Source organism: Solanum pennellii, chromosome 7 (assembly GCF_001406875.1).
Source record: "Solanum pennellii chromosome 7, SPENNV200".
Classification (NCBI taxonomy): domain Eukaryota; kingdom Viridiplantae; phylum Streptophyta; class Magnoliopsida; order Solanales; family Solanaceae; genus Solanum; species Solanum pennellii.
In genome coordinates, this window is record NC_028643.1 from 500509 (window position 1) to 519562 (window position 19054).

Genomic DNA, 19054 nt, shown 5'->3' on the forward strand with positions numbered 1-19054 from the left:
CATAGAGATTCAAACAAAAGTGAAATCTCTCTACTGTTTCTCTGAATATTGCTGATAATGTTCACAACTTCTATAGCCAAGTGAGACCATATGTTCAGTTGGAAAAATTGGTATAAAAGTAATAAGTGGGATACAAGGGTAATACATATTTGGAGTTAGAGAAAAGTTGCTTTTTGATATAATTTGCAAAAAGAGAACAATGAAACTAAGGTAAAATGTTGAAGATAATATGACAAACTAAAAAAGGAACAATCAGTATCAAAATTATACAATGAAGTGCAAGAAATATTAAATAATACTAAAAGGGATGGAACAACAAGAAACTTCATGGAAATTTGATTATCCATGGTCATACCTTCGCATTGGAACACTTGTACATCTCATTTTCACATATTCGAACTATCTTGACTGAGAAAATTTGGTAATTATAATAAAAAGAATCTAAAAATTGTAAATGCAAATCTCTGTGTCCTAAAGAAATTGTTATTTTATACTTTCAACAAGATTAAAGTTAATTTCTTTAATGAAGATACTGTTCCTCTGGTAAAGGTGGGAGTATTATAGTTCAAGTGTTGGGTACTATATAAGCAAAACCTTAGGGCAATGGACAAAGCAAAAAGCTCAAAAGGGAAAGAATGAGGCTTAAAGAGAGTTTAAGGATTTCTCATTGAAAGGGTGGTTGCCACTCTCTACATCAGCCGATGATTTCTCCATTTATCTAAGAATTCCAACAACCTTTTTCTTATCAATTTTGAACAGAGGAAATATACAATTATCAGCTTTGTTTGAAATGGGTTTCTATGGCCTTTCAACTCTTTTTCCCTTTTTATTTCTTTATACTTATGCCTGAGCATTCAGTGTTGCTGGCGGGGGTGATTAAAATTGGTGTCTTTATAGAGGCGATGATGATTTTTGTCACTTTTTATTCCCTTTTGAGCTGATTAATTGAGCATTTGAGGTTATCTGATCCGTATCTTGGCGGGGCATACTTTTTTTTGCAGCCACGGCGTGGTTGGACTCTCTTTTTGCTCGAGCTTAACACAGATCTGAGCCTCAATTTGGTGGTCTCTTCATCAATTTTAATTGAGGGAGTATTATTAACAGCTTCAGGGTACTATAGCTAAAGCTCATAAGTCATAAATTAAAAATGAGGCTAACATGGATTTTGAGGATTTTTATGTTGAAAGGGTGGTTGAGTCTCTCTGCATTCAGCCCATGTATTCTCCATACTGTAAGAAACCTAGCAACTCTTTTATTAATTTATAATGAAGTATATTAGTTTGTTTTGGCCATGTTTCATCGCGAAATTTGAAAAAAAATGTAGTGTTTGTTTTCAAAATGAAAAATTATATTCGAACATTAGAGTTGTATTTTGCTATGAATACAATTTGGAGTCGTGTTTGACTTTTTGTGAGTAATTTGGAGTGAAAAAAGTAAAAATATCTTCTTTTTTTTTGTTTTTCAAATCCTATGGTTGAATTCCAAATTTTATGGCCAAACTTGTTTTTCAGTGTTAACTCCAGAAAAAATTGAAAAAATATCATGGACAAACCTAACATCTCGTTTGGATTGTTGTTACATATTGTCAAAGACATGGATCAGGGTAGGAGGTTCGTAGGTAATAGACTAGTAGTGCATTGTCTTGCTATCTGCCCATGCTAGTGGTCATAATATTACTCATGTAGTTTCTTGTCTTTTCATTTTGTTACTATTGGAAGTTTCTTGTACTTCGACTATCGTATATTTTTGTAGTTACTGCTCAATATGTTTTGTTGCTCTTTCTAGACTGCTTTGGACTGTTTTTCTTAAGCCGAGAGTCTATTGAAAATCACCTCTCTACCTCTAAAGTAGGGGTAAGATATCCATATATTCTACTCTCTCAAATCCACCATATGAGACTATACTGGGTATGTTGTTGGATATTTTGCAATATATAGAGGCCTTAAATTGAACAGACACATTTTTGTTCATGAAAGAACATGACTGTTATGAAAAGTCGATCTCTTAAGGTTTATAAATATAAGGACTCTCCAGAAGTAGCCCAAAAAGAAAAATATGCATGTATATATAAGGACTTTGTTGTATCTTGAAGGCAGTTGCTAGTATTTTTCCCAATATGTATACGTGCAATATCTCTTTAAGGAAAGCGATTCTTCACGCCTTAAATCCATCTTCTTCTTCAATTATATTTCCTATTATTTTTCTAACAGTTGATTTTATTGCTTCGGATGGCTAGGAAGAGGCGATGATGATTTTTGTAACTTTAATTCCCTTCTGAGCTGATTAATTGAGCATTGGAGGTTATCCGACCTGTATCTTGGCGGGGCATGCGGGTTTTTGCAGCCATGGCGTGGTTGGACTCTCTTTATACTCTTGTTTAACACAGATCTGAGCCTCAATGCACTGGTCTCTTCGTCAATTTAAACTGAGGGGGTAGTATTACCAGCTTCAGGGTACTATAAGAATGAGGCTAACAGGGAGTTTGAGGATTTTCGTTGAAAGGGTGGTTGCCACTCTCTGCATTCAGTCAATGATTTCTCCATTATTGTAAGAATCCCAACAACCCTCTCATAAATTTTAAACAGAGGAAGTATATGATTATCAACTTTTGTTTGAAATGGGTTTCTATATGCCCTTCCAACTCTTTTTTCCATCTTTTTTTTAATGCTTCCACTGGATCATTGATTGTTGCCACTGGAGCTGGTGGAAGCAATGGTGCTGAGAATAATTGGACAGCTTGAAAGAGGCAATGATGATTTTTGCCAATGTTTATTCCCTTCTGAGCTGATTAATCGGGCATTTGAGATTATCCAACCCATATCTTGGAGGGTCATGCTCCCAGATTTTCTGGTGGCTTTTGCAGCCATAGCATGGTTGGAATCTCTTGTTGCCTGAGCTTAACACAAATCTGAGCCTCAATTTTTCTCTGTTCAGCTTGGCTTTTTTTATTATATTTAGGGTATGTTTGGTATGAAGGAAAATGTTATCGAGAGTTGAGATACAAAAAACAAAAAGCTCAGAAGGGAATGAATGAGGCTACAAATGAGTTGAGGATTTTCATTGAAAGGGTGGTTGCCTCTCTCAAATTCAGCCAATGAATTATCCATTACTGTAAGGATCCCAAACCCTTTTATCAATTTTAAACGGAGAGAGTATATAAATAACAGCTTGTTTGGATTGTTGTTACATATTGTTTCAAGGGTTTCTATGCCCTTCAGCTCTTCTTTTCAACTCCTTTTTAATGCTTCTGCCGGAGCATTGAATGTTGCCGGTGGAACTGGTGGAAGCTATGGTGAGTATAATCAAACGGTTTGAAAGAGGCGATGATGATCTTTGTCAATATTATTCCCTTCTAAGCTGATTAATTGAGCATTTAAGGTTATCCAACCCGTATCTTGGTGGGGCATGCTGGTTTATGCAGCCATGGCGTGGTTGACTCTCTTTTTTGCTTGATCTTAAAACAGATCTGAGCCTCAATTTAGCGGTCTCTTTGTTAATTTTAACTGAGGGAGTATTCTTAACAGCTTCAGGGTACTATAAACAAAAGCTTAGAAGGAAAAGAATGAGGCTAACAGTGAGTTTGAGGATTTTTCATTGGAAGGGTGGTTGCCTCTCTCTGCTTTCAAGCCAGTGATTTCCCCATTACAGTAACAATCCCAACAGCCTTTTTATTGATTTCAAACAAAGAAAGTATATAATTAACAGCTTTTGTTTGGAATTGGTTTCTATACCTTTCAACTCTTTTTTTTTTCTTTTTTCTAATGCTTTTGCCGGAGCATTGATTGTTGCCGGTGGAGATGATGGAAGCAATGGTGCCGAGTATAATCGGACGGCTTGAAAGAGGCGATGATGATTTTTGCCAATTTTTATTCCCTTCTGTGCTGATTAATTGGGCATTTGAGGTTATCTGACCCGTATCTTGGCGGGGCATGCTCCCAGATTTTCTGGTGGTTTTTGCAGCCATGGCGTGGTTGGACTCTCTTGTTGCCCAAGCTTAACACAGATCTGAGTCTCAATTTTTCTCTAATCTGCTTGGGCTCTTTTTTTGCCGCCTAATGTTAAGGGTTTGTTTGGTATGAAGGAAATTTTCGTGAGTTGAGAAACACAAGCAAAAAGCTCAGAAGGGAAAGTGAGGCTACAGAGAGTTGAAGATTTTTCATTGAAAGGGTGGTTGCCTCTCTCAACATTCAGCCAATGATTTCTCCATTACTGTAAGGATCCCAACAACCCTTTTATCAGTTTTAAACGGAGGGAGTACATAAATAACAGCTTATTTGGATTGTTGTTACATATTGTTTTCAGGGTTTCTATGCCCTTCAACTCTTTTTTTCAACTCCTTTAATGCTTCCGCCCGGAGCATTGAATGTTTCCGGTGGAAGCGATGTTGGTGAGTATAATTGGACGGCTTGAAAGAGGTGACAATGACTTTTGCCAATTTTTGTTCCCTTATGAGCTAATTAATCGGGCATTTGAGATTATCAAACCCGTATCTTGGCGGGGCATGCCACCAGCTTTTCTGGTGGTTTTTGCAGCCATAGCATGGTTGGACTCTCTTGCCCAAGCTTAGCTGATTAATCGGGCATTTGAGGTTATCAGACTCGTATCTTGGCGGCATGCCACCAGTTTTTCTGGTGGTTTTTGCAGCTATGGCGTGGTTGGACTCCTTTTGCCCAAGCTTAACACAGATCTGAGTCTCAATTTTTCTCTATTCAGCTTTGGCTTTTTTTTTTTTTTGTTTAATATTAAGGGTGTGTTTGGTATGAAGGAAAATGTTTTTGAGAGTTGAGAAACAAATGTCAAAGATCTCAGTGGGGAAAGAATGAGGCTACAGAGAGTTGAGGATTTTTCATTGCAAGGGTGGTTGCCGCTCTCTGCATCAGCCAATTACTTCTCCCTTGATGTAAGAACCTAACAACCCTTTTATAAATTTTAGGAATACCTAATTAGACACACATACATACATATAACCTATACTTCCATGCTGTGCTCATACAGTGCATCCTCTTTTCTCTAATGCTTCTGCCTGAGCATTGATTGTTGCTGGTGGAAGCGATGGTGCTGAGTATAATTGGTGGCTTTATAGAGGCGATGATGATTTTACCAATTTTATTCCCCTCTGAGCTGATTATTCGGGCATTTGAGATTATCCAACCCGTATCTTGGCAGGGCGTGCCACCAGATTTTCTGGTGGTTTTTGCAGCCATGGCGTTATTGGACTCTCTTTTTGCCTGAGCTCAACACTGATCTGAGCCTCACTTTCTCTGTCAGTTTAGGGAAACAAAAGGTTAGGAAAATGAACACAGCAAAAGCTTTAAAGGGATAGATTGAGGCTACAGAGAGTTGAGGACCTCTCATTGAATGGGTGATTGCCTCGCTCTATATTCAGCCAATGATTTCTCCATTAAGGTAAATAACCCAACTATCCTTCTATCAATTTTAATGAAGGAGTGGAGTATATTATTAACAGCTTGCTTGGATTGTTGTTATATTGTTAAAGGGTTTCTATGCCCTTGCAACTCTTTTTTTTTTCTTTTCTTTTTTTAATGCTTCGGCCGGAGCATTGGATGTTGCTGGTGGAAGCTGGTGGAAGCGATGGTGGTGAGTATAATTGGCCGGCTTGAAAGAGGCGATGATGATTTATGTCCATTTTTTTTCCCTTCTGAGCTGATTAATCGGGCATTTGAGGTTATCCAACCTCCGTATCTTGGCGGGGCATGCTCCTGGATTTTCTGGTGATTTTTGCAGCCATGGCGCGGTTGGGCTCTCATTTTGCTTGAGCTTAAGCACATGTCTGAGCCTCAATTTACTGAACTTCATTACTGTAAAAAACCCAATAACCCTTTAGTCAATTTTAAGTTATAACAGGAGTATTCTAACATCGTCAGGGTACCGTATAAACAAAAGTTCTGGGAAATGAATAAAGCAAAAGCTCAGAAGGGAAAGAATGAGGCTACAAGGATTTGAGGGTTTTTGTTCCATGAGTGGTTGCTTCTCACTGAAATTAGCCAATGATTTCTCCATGACTGTGGAATCCCAACCACCCTTTTATCAAATTTTAAATGGAGGGAGTATATAATTAACAGCTTGTTTGGATGGTTGTTACATAACATTTCAAAGGGTTTCTATGCCCTTCAACTTTTTTTTTCTTTTTTTTTTAGTGCTTTCACCGGAGCATTGAATGTTTCTGGTGGAAGCGATGGTGGTGAGTATAATCGGACGGCTTGAAAGAGGCAATGATGACTTTTGCCAATTTTTATTCACTTATGACGGTTTAATCAGGCATTTGAGGTTATCCATCCGTATCTTGGCAGGGCATGCCACCAGCATTTCTGGTGGTTTTTGCAGCCATGGTGTGGTTGGACTCTCTTTCTACCGGAGCTTAACACAGATCTGAGCCTTACTTTCTCTATCAGTTTCGGGAAGCAAAAGGTTAGGGAAATGTACAAAGCAAAAGCTCAAAACAGAAAGAATGAGGCTACAATGTGCTTACGAGATTTCTCATTGAAAGGGTGGTTGCCGTTCTCTGCATCAGCCAATGATTTCTCCATTACTATAAGAAACCCAACAATCCTTTTATCAACTTTAACAGATGGAATATATTATTAACAGACCTTCTGCAGGGTAAGGTTGCATTCAAATCCCACATGTGTGATACACTGGGAATGTTGTTATTTGTTGTTGTTGTTTGAGTATATTGTTAGGAGCTCTGTTGGATGGTTATTACATATTGTTGCAGAGGGTTTCTGTGTGCCCTTCAACTTTTTTTTTTACTTTTTTCAATGCTTCTGCTGGAGCATTAAATGCTGCTGGTGGGACTGGTAGAAACGATGGTGGTGAGTCCCATCAATGTAATTATCCCAACAGCCTTTTTATCAATCTTACTGAGGGAGTACTATTGAGGGTTTCATACCCTTTCATGCTATGCATGCTAATACCATCTAATCTCTCTTTTTTAAAAGCTTCTGCTGGACCATTGAATTTTGGCGGTGTACGTGGCGAGTATCATCAATAGTTTGTAAAAAGGCAATGATGATTTTGTTGAATTTTCATCCCCTTTGAACTGATTAACCGGGCATGTGAGATTATCTGACCCGTATCTTGACAGGGCATGCTCCCAGATTTTCTGGTTGTTTTTGCAGCCATGGCATTGCCGGACTCTCTTTTTGCCCGACCTAAACACAGATCTGAGCCTTTATGTCAGTTTGAAAAATATATCTGTATTTAGGGTTTGGTTGCTTGGAGACTGGTTAGCCGTTAGAGTTATACAGGTGGTGGTAAGCATAATTGACAGCTTGAAAGAGGCAAATGAGGATCTTGTAAGTCTTTTATACCTTTATGAGCTTATCAATCAGACTTTGAGATTATCCAACCCGTATCTTGGCAGGGCATGCTCCCAGAGTTTCTGGTGGTTATTGCAGCCATGGCATCACCAGACTCTTTTTGCTCGAGCTTATCACATATCTGAGCCTCACTTTCTCTCTGTCATGGTGTTGCCAGGCTGTTTTGAGGTGTGTTACTTGAGCCAAGAGTCTATTGGATACAGCCTCTCTATCTTTACAAAGTAGGGGTAAGGTCTACGTACGCTCTACCCTCCCCCAACCCACTTGTGGTGTTACATTGGGTATGTAATTGTTGTACTTTCTCTGTCGTTTGGAAGGTGACAATTCAGCAAAAACCTAGGCTAAAACCTTGTATTTGTTTTAAGAACTTCAGCTAAAATGTGTAATAATCTATCAATAGCCCAATAAACGAAGTCCTGGATTTACCTCCAGAGAAAAGTTAATCCTGGATCCGCCTTTGAGACAAGTTATTCAGGTGGTGATGAGTATAATTGATGGAAAGAGGCGATGATGATTTTGTACATCTTTCATTCCCTCCTAAGCTTATAGTAATCGGGCATTTGAGATTATTTGACCCATATCTTGGAAGTGCATGCACCACATTTTCTGTTGGTTTTTGCAGCCATGGCATCGTTGAACTCTCTTTCTGCCAGAGGTAAACACAGATCTGAACCTCAATTTATTGATTTTAGAAAATTCTGTCATAAAGATTGGTTGCTTATGTTCTTTTTTTGATATTTGAAGTATATGAACCCATGAATTGCAACTTTACGGTTCTCTCCTGGTAAATTCTCTCTATAACAAACAGAACTGGCCAGCTCATGCTATTGCTAGAAAAGTATATTCATGTGTAACTTGATTAAACCTGCCACATTTATTTATATTATCTTGAAAAGTAAGACTTTGAACTCTGCAGGAATGAGTCAAAGCAGTAGAGTGTTGACTGTAGAATAAGATTGTCTTTGCCAATTAAGGCAAAATTTAACTCAGAAGGTTTTGTGCTCTTTGTTCTATTTAATTATTTGTCAGAAAAATGACCTTTGAGCAGTTGCTTTGGCTGTGCAAGATTACTAACATGACAAGATTTTATCTGTCTTTCAGTTAAGTGTCACATGTTCTTCCTCAAATTTGATGCCCTTTTCAATATCTTGAAAATCCAAAAATACTGAGGCTATGAAGATTATCTTTATAAGACTGAAAATGTTTTAGTAAAGTCCAAGGCCTGGCTTGGCAAAGACAACTTGGAAGGTCTGTGAAGAAGGATGAGTAATAGTAGGTTTCTTGTAGTCCTTTCTCACGAGGCAACCAATATTTGCAGCCATGGCTGGTTAAGCTGCTCTTTGATTAAACAGGCGAAAGTCTGAGCCTCCTTACCTCAGTTTAACTTGCGTTTGATGACTGAAACAGTTCTTTTTTAGAAGTTTTCTTGAATTAATCTGAATATTTAGATACTGATTTCATGACAAATATAGAAGACCAAAACAGGCCAGTGCATGCTTAAGAGGCTACATTGAACCTACTCTCAAACACAAGGGACTATTTTTTTCATTTCCTGCATTCTAAACTTGAGTCTTATTTGCCTCTTCTCTCTCTCTCTTCTCAACTAGAAAGCTCAGAAGGGATAAAATGAGACCCTGAAGAGTTAGAGGATTTTTGTTGAAAGGGCAGTTGCCTCTATCTGCATTAGCCAATGATTTCTCCATTACTGTAAACATCTCAATAGCCCTTTCTTCGCTCTTTTGGATTACAGAGCAGTCTCAAAAAAGGAGGAAGCTTGAAGTGTTTCCTCCATGATGTATGATTCAGTCTCTTTATGTCTTTCTTTCTTTCCAATTGCCAAACCTCCCTTAGTTGATTGATTTAGTAATCCCTCTGTTTCACTTTTTTAGAGGCTATGAAGATTGTTGTTTGTGAAAGATGAATCAGACATTTTCCTCCTGAGATTTTAAGAGAAAAGATCCAGTTTTAAAGCTCTTTGAGAAAAGTGAATCTGAGCCTTCCCTGTTACCTTGATTATTCTAGTTGAATGAGGCTTTTGTGTCTCTGTCTCTCTGTTAAACTTACATAGCCAATGAGTTCTTGTGTGATTAATAGACCTCGCATTGCAAAATGCTAATGATCATGTGATCATATCATCTAAAAACTTAAATTGATAAACAGCGAGTACACTTTTGTTACTTATAACAACATGTCAATAATATACTCAACATAGCCCCATCAACTATGGCCATCCCAAATAGTTGGGACTTGGGATCAGCTATATTTCAATATTCTATAGTTTGAGGTTCTCTAATGCTAGGTGAAAAGCCTGTAGTTCCAGTTTAATAAAGAAAGAGCTGTATTCTAAAAATGAAATATTTCAAGTGTACCATTTAAGTTGATTTACCAGTATTTACTTAAAATAATAATCTCAGAATGTCTCAAGTCAACAATCACCTTCATTAATAATTTTATATTCTAGAATGTGTATAATTAAAAGAAATTACCATTAAAATGAAAAATAATTTAAACAGCCCATTGTATTATTGAATTGAACAGAATTCTAGAACCTACCATTGAACAATCTGCCAAAAAAGGTCAATCATTACACTTGTAAGGTGCTCGAATGTCCACGTCTATATCCACAAATATTTCACAGTACACAATATCTCCTCATCCCAATAAAACCTTATCAAGAATTCAATCTCTGAGAGGAAAAAAAAACTTAAAATCCTGTTTTGTTTGTTTGTTTTTTAGTTTGAAATAAAATCTAAAAAAGCAATAAAAAGTTGTCAGTTTTGTGAATTAAACTATTAAAATATGTAAAATATATTTTTAAAATATTATTTACTCTCATAAATTTAAAAATATTACATGGAAAGTATTATCTTTTAAGTAAATTTGTTTTTGTTAGGAGTAAGAAAAGGAAAAAATGGGGAATCAAATTTTAACAAATAAGATAAAAGCTCAAATAGTCAATCAACTGACACCGAAAAGAGATACTTTTATCTTAAAACAGATTAAAAAGAAAAATATAACAAATAAATTGAAATGAAGAAATTAATATTACAAAAACCCTTTTCTTGGAAAAAAAGACACTAGTACCTTCTTGAAATTTGACACTCCACCCTATTTCACCATTATATATTTATCTTCCATCACCTTAAACCTTATCAAGAAACCAATTCAAAAGAGACCAAAAACCCTTACTACACTTCAAAATTTTGCAAAAAATATGACCACAAAAGAGATGGAAGTAGTGAAGAATTTGGATGTTGAAAAATACATGGGAAGATGGTATGAAATTGCCTCATTTCCATCAAGAAATCAACCAAAAGATGGTGTAAACACAAGAGCCACTTACACTTTAAACCAAGATGGAACAGTACATGTGTTAAATGAAACATGGAGTGGTGGTAAAAGAGGTTCAATTGAAGGGACTGCCTATAAAGTTGATCCAAAAAGTGATGAAGCAAAACTTAAAGTGAAATTTTATATCCCACCTTTCTTGCCAATTATTCCTATTGTTGGTGATTATTGGGTTTTATATATTGATGATGATTATCAATATGCTTTGATTGGTCAGCCTAGTAAGAAATATCTTTGGGTAAGTTCACTTAATCTTAGTTGTTGATATTTTGAAAAATAACATATGGTTGGATATGAATATTTGGGAGGAAGTTAGTTACATAATGGTTATCATAAACTTAAGTGGAGTTAGATACAATAACAACTTATTCAATAGTCTTATAAGTAAGTTATTCAGTATAGTTTTATAACATGTTTTCTAAGGAGATTTATCTCTAGATATCTTTTGCTAGATTATAGTATATGCTTTTAACAAAATGTTATATTTTGGTTTATAGATATTATGTAGGCAACCACATCTTGATGAAGAAATATACAACCAACTTGTTGAGAAGGCAAAAGAAGTAGGATATGATGTGAGCAAACTTCACAAGACACCTCAAGCTGATCCTCCACCAGATGGTGAAGATGCCCCAAAGGACACTAAAGGATTTTGGTGGATCAAATCAATATTGGGAAAATAGTCATCTTGAATATGGTTTTTTAAAAACCAATAGCTAAATAAATTTTACAATATAAATTATGAAAAGTTGTCTTGTAAAGAAGAGTTTGTATTTCAAATGTTGTAATTTTCTTTTAGGTGTGTCCTTGTAGTGTTGGTAGTATAGCATGTGTAATATTGTGTTGTTGCAACTTGTAAGAGAGTTTGTTGTTAATTTTACAATAGAAATATATATTTGAATATATAGTTTGTTTCTTTCAAATGAAGTTTCTTGAATTTTTATACAAGTGTTGTTTTATAATTAATTATTTAGTACATCTTAACTATTAATATTCTTTTCTCTTTTATTAGAAGGATGGTGACATTTCATGGAATATGTTAAGAGAGTCTATGTAGATAAATAGTCTGTAATAGTTTGACATATGAAACTCACATCTAATAATTCATAATTCATATAGAGAACTCGTACAATACCATAAAACTTGAAAATTTTAAGATATATTTTTAGCGTATTCTTAGCTATTAACTTTCTTTTTTTTTAAATGTGAACTTTGGATTCGTTTGAACTCATGAAGTTTCTATGGATAGAGACATTATTGGATTTGGTGTAAACTTAGTGACTAAGAATACCATGTTAGCCTCAAGTTTCCACATTGTTGTCCCTACAATTGTTTGTTATAATCCGACTTTATAATATTATACAAAACATTAGGTTTCTTGTTTAAACAGATGAAGAGTTCTGAAATTTTAAGAGTGCTTTTTGACACTAATAATCATGGTTCACAATAATGTTTTCTTATGCTGATTTTCCTTTGAAATCGATCTTTCATATTATATTATGTCATCTACGATAAAATATTTAAAGAGATGACACCGGCGTATAGAGGTTTGAAGGTACTTGCTACCTTTAGTAGTATAGCATACCACTATACTATTACTAATGGCTAATGTCATTAGCTAGCTTTTGAAAATAAGTTACGCTAAGGCTCACTTATATCATGATCAGAATTAGATCCATCTCAATTTTTTGATTTACCCGATGACTCCATCCTCCAGTATGAAGGCCTGTCATGAGCATGGAGTGCAGGGGTATCAAATTTGTCTCACATTGGTTGCGGAATGGGGATTTTGGGTATTCAGTCTCAGCATACATCAAAAATTGTGTCAAATGACAGGAAGCCAAGACATCAGAAACAGGAAATATGTTATATAGTAACTATATGTAGGTGAACATCATCACATCACAACTTTCAAACAACATTATCAATCTGAGACTGACTCTTTCTCTTCATCTGAGATCATATTACAATAGAGAACAAAGAGAATTCAAGCTTATAGAATATCATGGATGATATAAACAAACAATTCTCCGATACTTCATATGCAACATAGACACAAGTTTATCCGTGGTTGAATCGCCCCCTTCCATCTTCAGAAAACAGTCTATAAAATTGTACAGCATGAATTGGTTTTCTTTGCCTGCTTGTAGAACATCTGTTTAGAAATCAACAGTTCATGTCAGGAAAAAAGCCGAAACTAGTAGAGGCTCACAGATAATGTATAAGAGTCAGCAGCTTCTACAATATTAACATTAGCAGAAGAAATAGTAATAAAAGACTAACATCATCATATCCATGGCCATATCACAAAGGGATCCAACGAAATACAGTTCATGCATAATAGAACACAGCTTATATCAGATGTTTACTTTCCCAGCCACCAAGAAGCTTCATTTGTTCCTCTCCCTCCACAAGTAGAAAATTTAGCATGAAGTGTCTTTTAATTCAACTAAAGAACTCCCAAAACCCAATGGACATATAATGCAGAACAATATTCGACTGTGTTCTTTGACACGAGTTCACTTAGCAGGAAGATGTGTGTATTTAGTGTGATAATACTACAAAACTTGTTGCTCAGTTCTGTATGTCCATATTATTCAACTAATGGTTCCATGGCATGCGTCTGCACCTATCATGCCATGTCCACCATGCTTGTAGAGAAAATGTGACTTATTAAATACTTCCCATAAATAAATTGCAAATAACCTCCCCGTGCAACTTGATACTGAGCGTAAAAAAACCACTTGGATCTTTTTAGTTAGTGAGCCATAGCAATAACATTGTTGAAAGATCCGAGTATTATCCACACAACAGTAGACATAATCTGAATTGTCAAAATAAATTGATAAAAATAGTTGAGGAAAAATATTCCACCTAAGAGGAAAGATGAAGAACTGTTCATTGTTAAACAGCGTTCATCTTCTTTTCAAGATTATAATCCTCTTATAGATTTCTTTTCAAGATTATAATCCTCTTAACAGATGCATTACCTGTGAAGCAGCACTGAGATCTGAACTCTTCTCAACCAAACTGTCTAGCTTCTCACCACGTTCTAAGACACTGTCAATTGTCTTATGCTGTGTCAAAAGGTAAGAGAAACCAATATCAGCACAGCTAACAGCAACCAAAAAAATAGGACCAGAACTACTTCATGCATTAATATGCATGAATATTTGACAAGTACAGTGCATATTTAGAAAGGAAATACAAATAAACACAACTAGCTCTCAAGAGAGAAGTTACTTCTAAAAACACATTTAACTAACGCAATGTAAGAATATATTTGCTTTCCTAATTTCCACCCAACAGCATGTTTTCAACACTAGCATTTGATTTTAAAGCTTTAGGATGTCCACATAAGAATAGTTTGCTTAAAATGCACCAGGAAGGTCAAACCAGGTACTACTCAAAGAAATAACCATGGCCTACAAGAGGGAGTGACGGACTAAGTGTAAATAACTTGGAAAGCTTATCAACGAAAGTATAAGACCGTTAAACTACTTGGATAACATAACAAATATATTAGGAACTCAAAAATAAACTTAACTAGACATCAAATAATGAAGGTAGATACACATCCACCAAAAAGTGGCAACATACTTGTCAAATTCTAGAAAGCAGACCTTGGGCGTAACACCATCTCAAAGAGCTAGCTTATGTGTGGGATACCCCGCACCCCATACCACACAGACACACACACATATATATATAACCTATTCCCTCAAACCAATGTGGTAGACTCCAGCATACAAATGATTTCAACTTGTAAAAGCAATACAAAATAATTAGTTACTTCCTCGGTATTTCAATGCACGAGCAGAAGCTCTACAGGAAAATGGCTGGCAGTGGCTAGGAGTTACATGTCCATATATAACCATCAGGGATAAAGATCATTAACCAAAGAAATGGAGAATCTGTATTCTGTCCAGGTCTTCTGGAACTCACTCAATGATCAACAAACATTATCCATATGCAAACTGCTCCCAATCATCTTGGAATAAAGAGCTCAAAAAGATGACATTAAGCAGGCAATCATGAGAATAACACAATACTTACGAGAATAATTTTTGTTTCATCCAACTCTCGTTGAATTTTGAACAGCTTATCGGCCTCAGCAGGATCCTGTAGGGGTCAACATGATCAGCTCAAACATCAATTGTTTTAAGATGAAAGTGGGAGAATTTGATTGAAAATGAAATTCCATCATCACCCAGAAAACAAAAACAGAACGGGAACCTGAAATTTGGCTAGAGCTTCATTCAGATAAGGCCATGGTTGAGCATTGTCGCTTTGAACCGTTTTCCATGACTCACCAAAATTCTTCAGATACTCATCCAAAACCTGGAAAAATCAGATGCAGATCCATAATTTGATTTCTCCATATATAGAGTTTCTCCTCTCAAAGATGAATATCTAAAATAAAGAGCCTATACCTGGTTGAGCAGTGAAAATGCACTTCGAACTGGATAGTGATCATCCATGAAGCCCAAAGCACATAAACCATTTCGATTGTATGAATGCACCTTGTATTCTAAGGTAAAAAAAAAACAAGTCAAAACTGGTGTATGTGTGACCAAAACACAATCGAGGAGTATACCATTGGGTCGGTATATAGATCAAATACGACTTAAAAATAACTACTTTGTGCTAGGGCTGTGATTGAGAACCAATCCACCAAATTTTTATATCCTACACTAGTTGATATATATCAAGAACACCGATTAACATTACTCGTGTAAGCATGTGAAGACTTCAAGAAATATAACTGAAAAAGATCAATTCGTTAAACACAAACAATTTTCCCAACCAAGCTAGTCAACACTTCATCCTTCTACTTTTGTACAAGGACAACATACCCCGTGTAGTTCAAAAAAGTGGCTTCTGGGTAGAGTAACATGTACCTGGAGGTTATTGATAAACTTTTGTGCAAAACCATCCCCAAAACAAACAAAAAAAAAAAGAGAAATGAAAACAGAAAACCACAAAATTCAAGTCTCAAAGCATCACCAGCACCTATAGGACCACAAGCTGCAACCTTGCATCTTTTTTCATAACAATCGGTGTCTATGCCCACTTGCACGCACCTTGACTACAGGTACCTGCCACCTCCCTCCAGCCATAGGTACCAGCTAACTATATTCAATTATCTACAAAGCTAAAACAGATGGGAAGAAATCCTACTTTTTTTGTCTAACTTTGCAACATTACTCATCCATCTATACAATTTACCAATAGAAACAGCAAATTGAACTGCAACCTACATAATATCACAAATCCAAACATCCAATAATAAACAAAAAAATCATCAATCCATAAGACATCTACAATTCCACCAAAACCAAACAACATATTTGATTCCCCAAACCAAGATAAGACAACCCCACAAACAAATCAACCAAAAGGGTGTTGAAAAAATGAAACCTTCATGCTGAACAGATTGTCGTTGTCCAGGTGGGTTCCTTTTAGCAACAGTTCGACCCACAAAAACGATAAATTCCTTAACGCTGGATCTCTGAAAATACCCAAAATGGTTAACATCAGAAGCGTTTGCTAAGATCACAGGATCCGAACCTTCTGGATTGCATTTCAACACCATCAAAGCTGTGATCTTCATCTCTGTTTTTCTCTCTAAACCTCTCAAACTTCTTCAAAAAATTATCCAAAAACACCAAAATAAATTTCAAAGAATATTTTTTTCTTCTCTTCTATGGCCGCCTTCAAAGGAATAGAACTGATCCTTCTTCAGATTACGCGATGTGTTGAATTTTATTACTATTTATTTTATTTATTGCTATTAATTATTTAATGGAGAAGGAATAAGAATAAGAAAAAGGAAAAAAAAAAAGAGAATGGGGTTAGAATATTGGTCAATTGAAATTATGAAAAACAAAAAAAAAAAGGAGAGGATTAAAATTTGCCCATTTACTATTTAAAATTGATTATATTTATTAAACATTTGAGTTATAGTATGTATTATAGTTTAATATGTGTCATCAGTAAGATTTTGAAAAAGCATTTGTAAATGTTCCTAAGCACCAATCATATATAAAAATATAACTTAATTATTTAAATTATATTATTACTATTAAATTCTACACCTTAGGCTTAATTAAAGCCTAACTTAAGATACGCTTGAGAAAAATATGCATAAGTTTGAAAAAGAGATGAAAAGAACGTTCATTATATATTTAAGTGTCTAATTAAAATAAGTCATAATCATGTGTTTATATGAAATGTGTTAAACAAGTTTTAAGAAGTTATAGTTATATTTAGTAAAAAAAAGAAGTTTATATAAACGGGACTTCAACCTAATAGAAATTCTTAATTATGTTAAGAAAATAAATAGGTTTCTGTCAAAGTATTTTTTATGGTGAGAGACATTTTATATTGTAGCTTTATTGGTAATAATGTTGCAGACTCAGACGGAAGTATATTCTCACTCACGCCTCATATAACAAGCTACATCAAGTAAGAAGTGTAGATCAATTAGTTCAGACCTTCTTCGCGTTTCACCTAACCTGCGAGAGCTCTTGATCTATCCTTAATTCGAGACTTCTCTATGAAAAATATGGATCAGAGTTAGAAGAAGGAGAGGATGAGGAGTCTTTGATCCACAAGAGGTTTATTCAATCACATAGTTTGAACTTCTAAAATTAGCATCTTGTTCGCTCGGACTAAGGGTTTCACCCAACATAATATATAATATAATTTATTAAAACGCAAATATATGAATCAACACGAAATATAATGAAGGGTGTAAATATAATTGAGCAATCTCAAGTTGTATAAAAGCAAATTTAACAAGATTTGACACCTCTAGCTCTAGATAGAATTTTTTTGTTTCAACTTCAAGTACTTTTCTCTTTTTAATTTAACCAAAATCACATCCATTGCCTACTAAAATAATTAGGTGAAAATATTCTTTTACAAATTTAGTCCATTTTATTTTTATTTTTATTTTTATGCTAATAGAGAAATGATTTTAAAATGGGCTGAGAAAGGACAATCCCCATTCCTAGCGGGCTTGGGCTGGTCAGAGGCCCAACTAAGTATCATCAGCATCTGGGCCAAAGCCCCAAATTGTGAAAGATACAAAACTAAAATGTTATAGTCCGACATTTCTATAACGATCATCGTCTCTAACGATATTTCAGTGTAATAGTCACGTTTTCTTTGGAACCTAAATTACATAAATTAATACATTTTAAAAAATAATTACTGATTTTAGCGATACTTTTTGTTTATTACCATTTATAGCAATGCTTTGTTAAATCTGTAATATGTATTAAAAGTGAATTATGTATGAAATATATATGAATTATAATTGTTTTTTGAAATATATTATGTTTGTTTGGTAAAAAAAATTGTCACATTGTATTATAAGTGTATTAAAATTTGTGATAAATATATTATTCATCATTAAAATTTGTATTATATGTGAATATTAAATTGTTCTTTGTAATATGTATTAAACTTGTATTATAAATGAATTAAAAGTGATCAAGTGAGGTAAAAATATTATTGCTATAGATGGTAAATATTTTTTTATTATAGTATATTTACGTAAGTTTCCCATCAAAATATTATGTTATATTATATGTTCTATGTAATAACTTTTCTCTACAGCAAGCCAAAAAATATTCAAACAAAAAACATCGTTACGAAGAGCTTTGACTGTATTTTGTGATGGTTTAAGATTCAATCACCAATGAAGGTTGTAGTGTAAGAATAAGTACTTTTTTTCTTTCTTAACAAGAAGCTCTCAGATACAATAATTATTTTTTAAAAAAATCACTTTTATAACCTATAGAATATCAATTTTAAAATAAATTAACATATCAATAGATCCTGACTTTTCTTAAAGGGTACTTATGTTACAGAGTTACAAATGATTATTGTTAGTCTTAATTGTTTTGATACATATATTATTAATTCATGTATTCTTAATTTCATATTTATTTTATGATATATTAATTTCTGCTTAATTTAGACAAACATTATTTCCATTTCTCATAACTAAAATATTGAATTCTAGGTAAATTATAACTATACCATTTTATGCATGAAACCAAACTAACCTACAATATTCATACATGACACATCATTATATCATATTTAAAAAATAGATTGTGACATTGTTATGTGTGTTTGTGGATAAATGTCCTATTTGACATGTTGATAAATAGTGTCAATGGGTGTTAAGACCAATGAATTATTTTATTCACAAATGTCATAATCCCTTCATTTTCTTGTCATAATGTTAATTTATACCCTAAATAGGCTTAAACTGAAAATTAGAGCTTGAGAAAGCTTAAAATTTTGAGCAATTTATTTTAGGTTTATTATGGAATCTTTGACTATTTGAT

The 19054-nt window shown here is 34.5% G+C and overlaps 2 protein-coding genes across 2 annotated transcripts; one reads left to right on the forward strand and one right to left on the reverse strand.

Annotated features, from left to right (window-relative positions):
• Positions 1-10402: 10402 nt before the first annotated feature.
• LOC107025698 (temperature-induced lipocalin-1) lies at positions 10403-11615 on the forward strand. Its single transcript, XM_015226461.2, has 2 exons — positions 10403-10926; positions 11186-11615. The coding sequence occupies exons 1-2, from the start codon at positions 10555-10557 to the stop codon at positions 11369-11371; spliced, it is 558 nt and encodes a 185-aa protein (XP_015081947.1). The 5' UTR covers positions 10403-10554; the 3' UTR covers positions 11372-11615.
• A 921-nt stretch (positions 11616-12536) lies between these two features.
• LOC107023973 (VAMP-like protein YKT61) lies at positions 12537-16532 on the reverse strand. Its single transcript, XM_015224831.2, has 6 exons — positions 16110-16532; positions 15122-15219; positions 14925-15029; positions 14745-14810; positions 13679-13765; positions 12537-12843 (listed from the first exon to the last, which is right to left on the reverse strand). The coding sequence occupies exons 1-6, from the start codon at positions 16300-16302 to the stop codon at positions 12793-12795; spliced, it is 600 nt and encodes a 199-aa protein (XP_015080317.1). The 5' UTR covers positions 16303-16532; the 3' UTR covers positions 12537-12792.
• Between the last annotated feature and the right edge of the window lie 2522 nt (positions 16533-19054).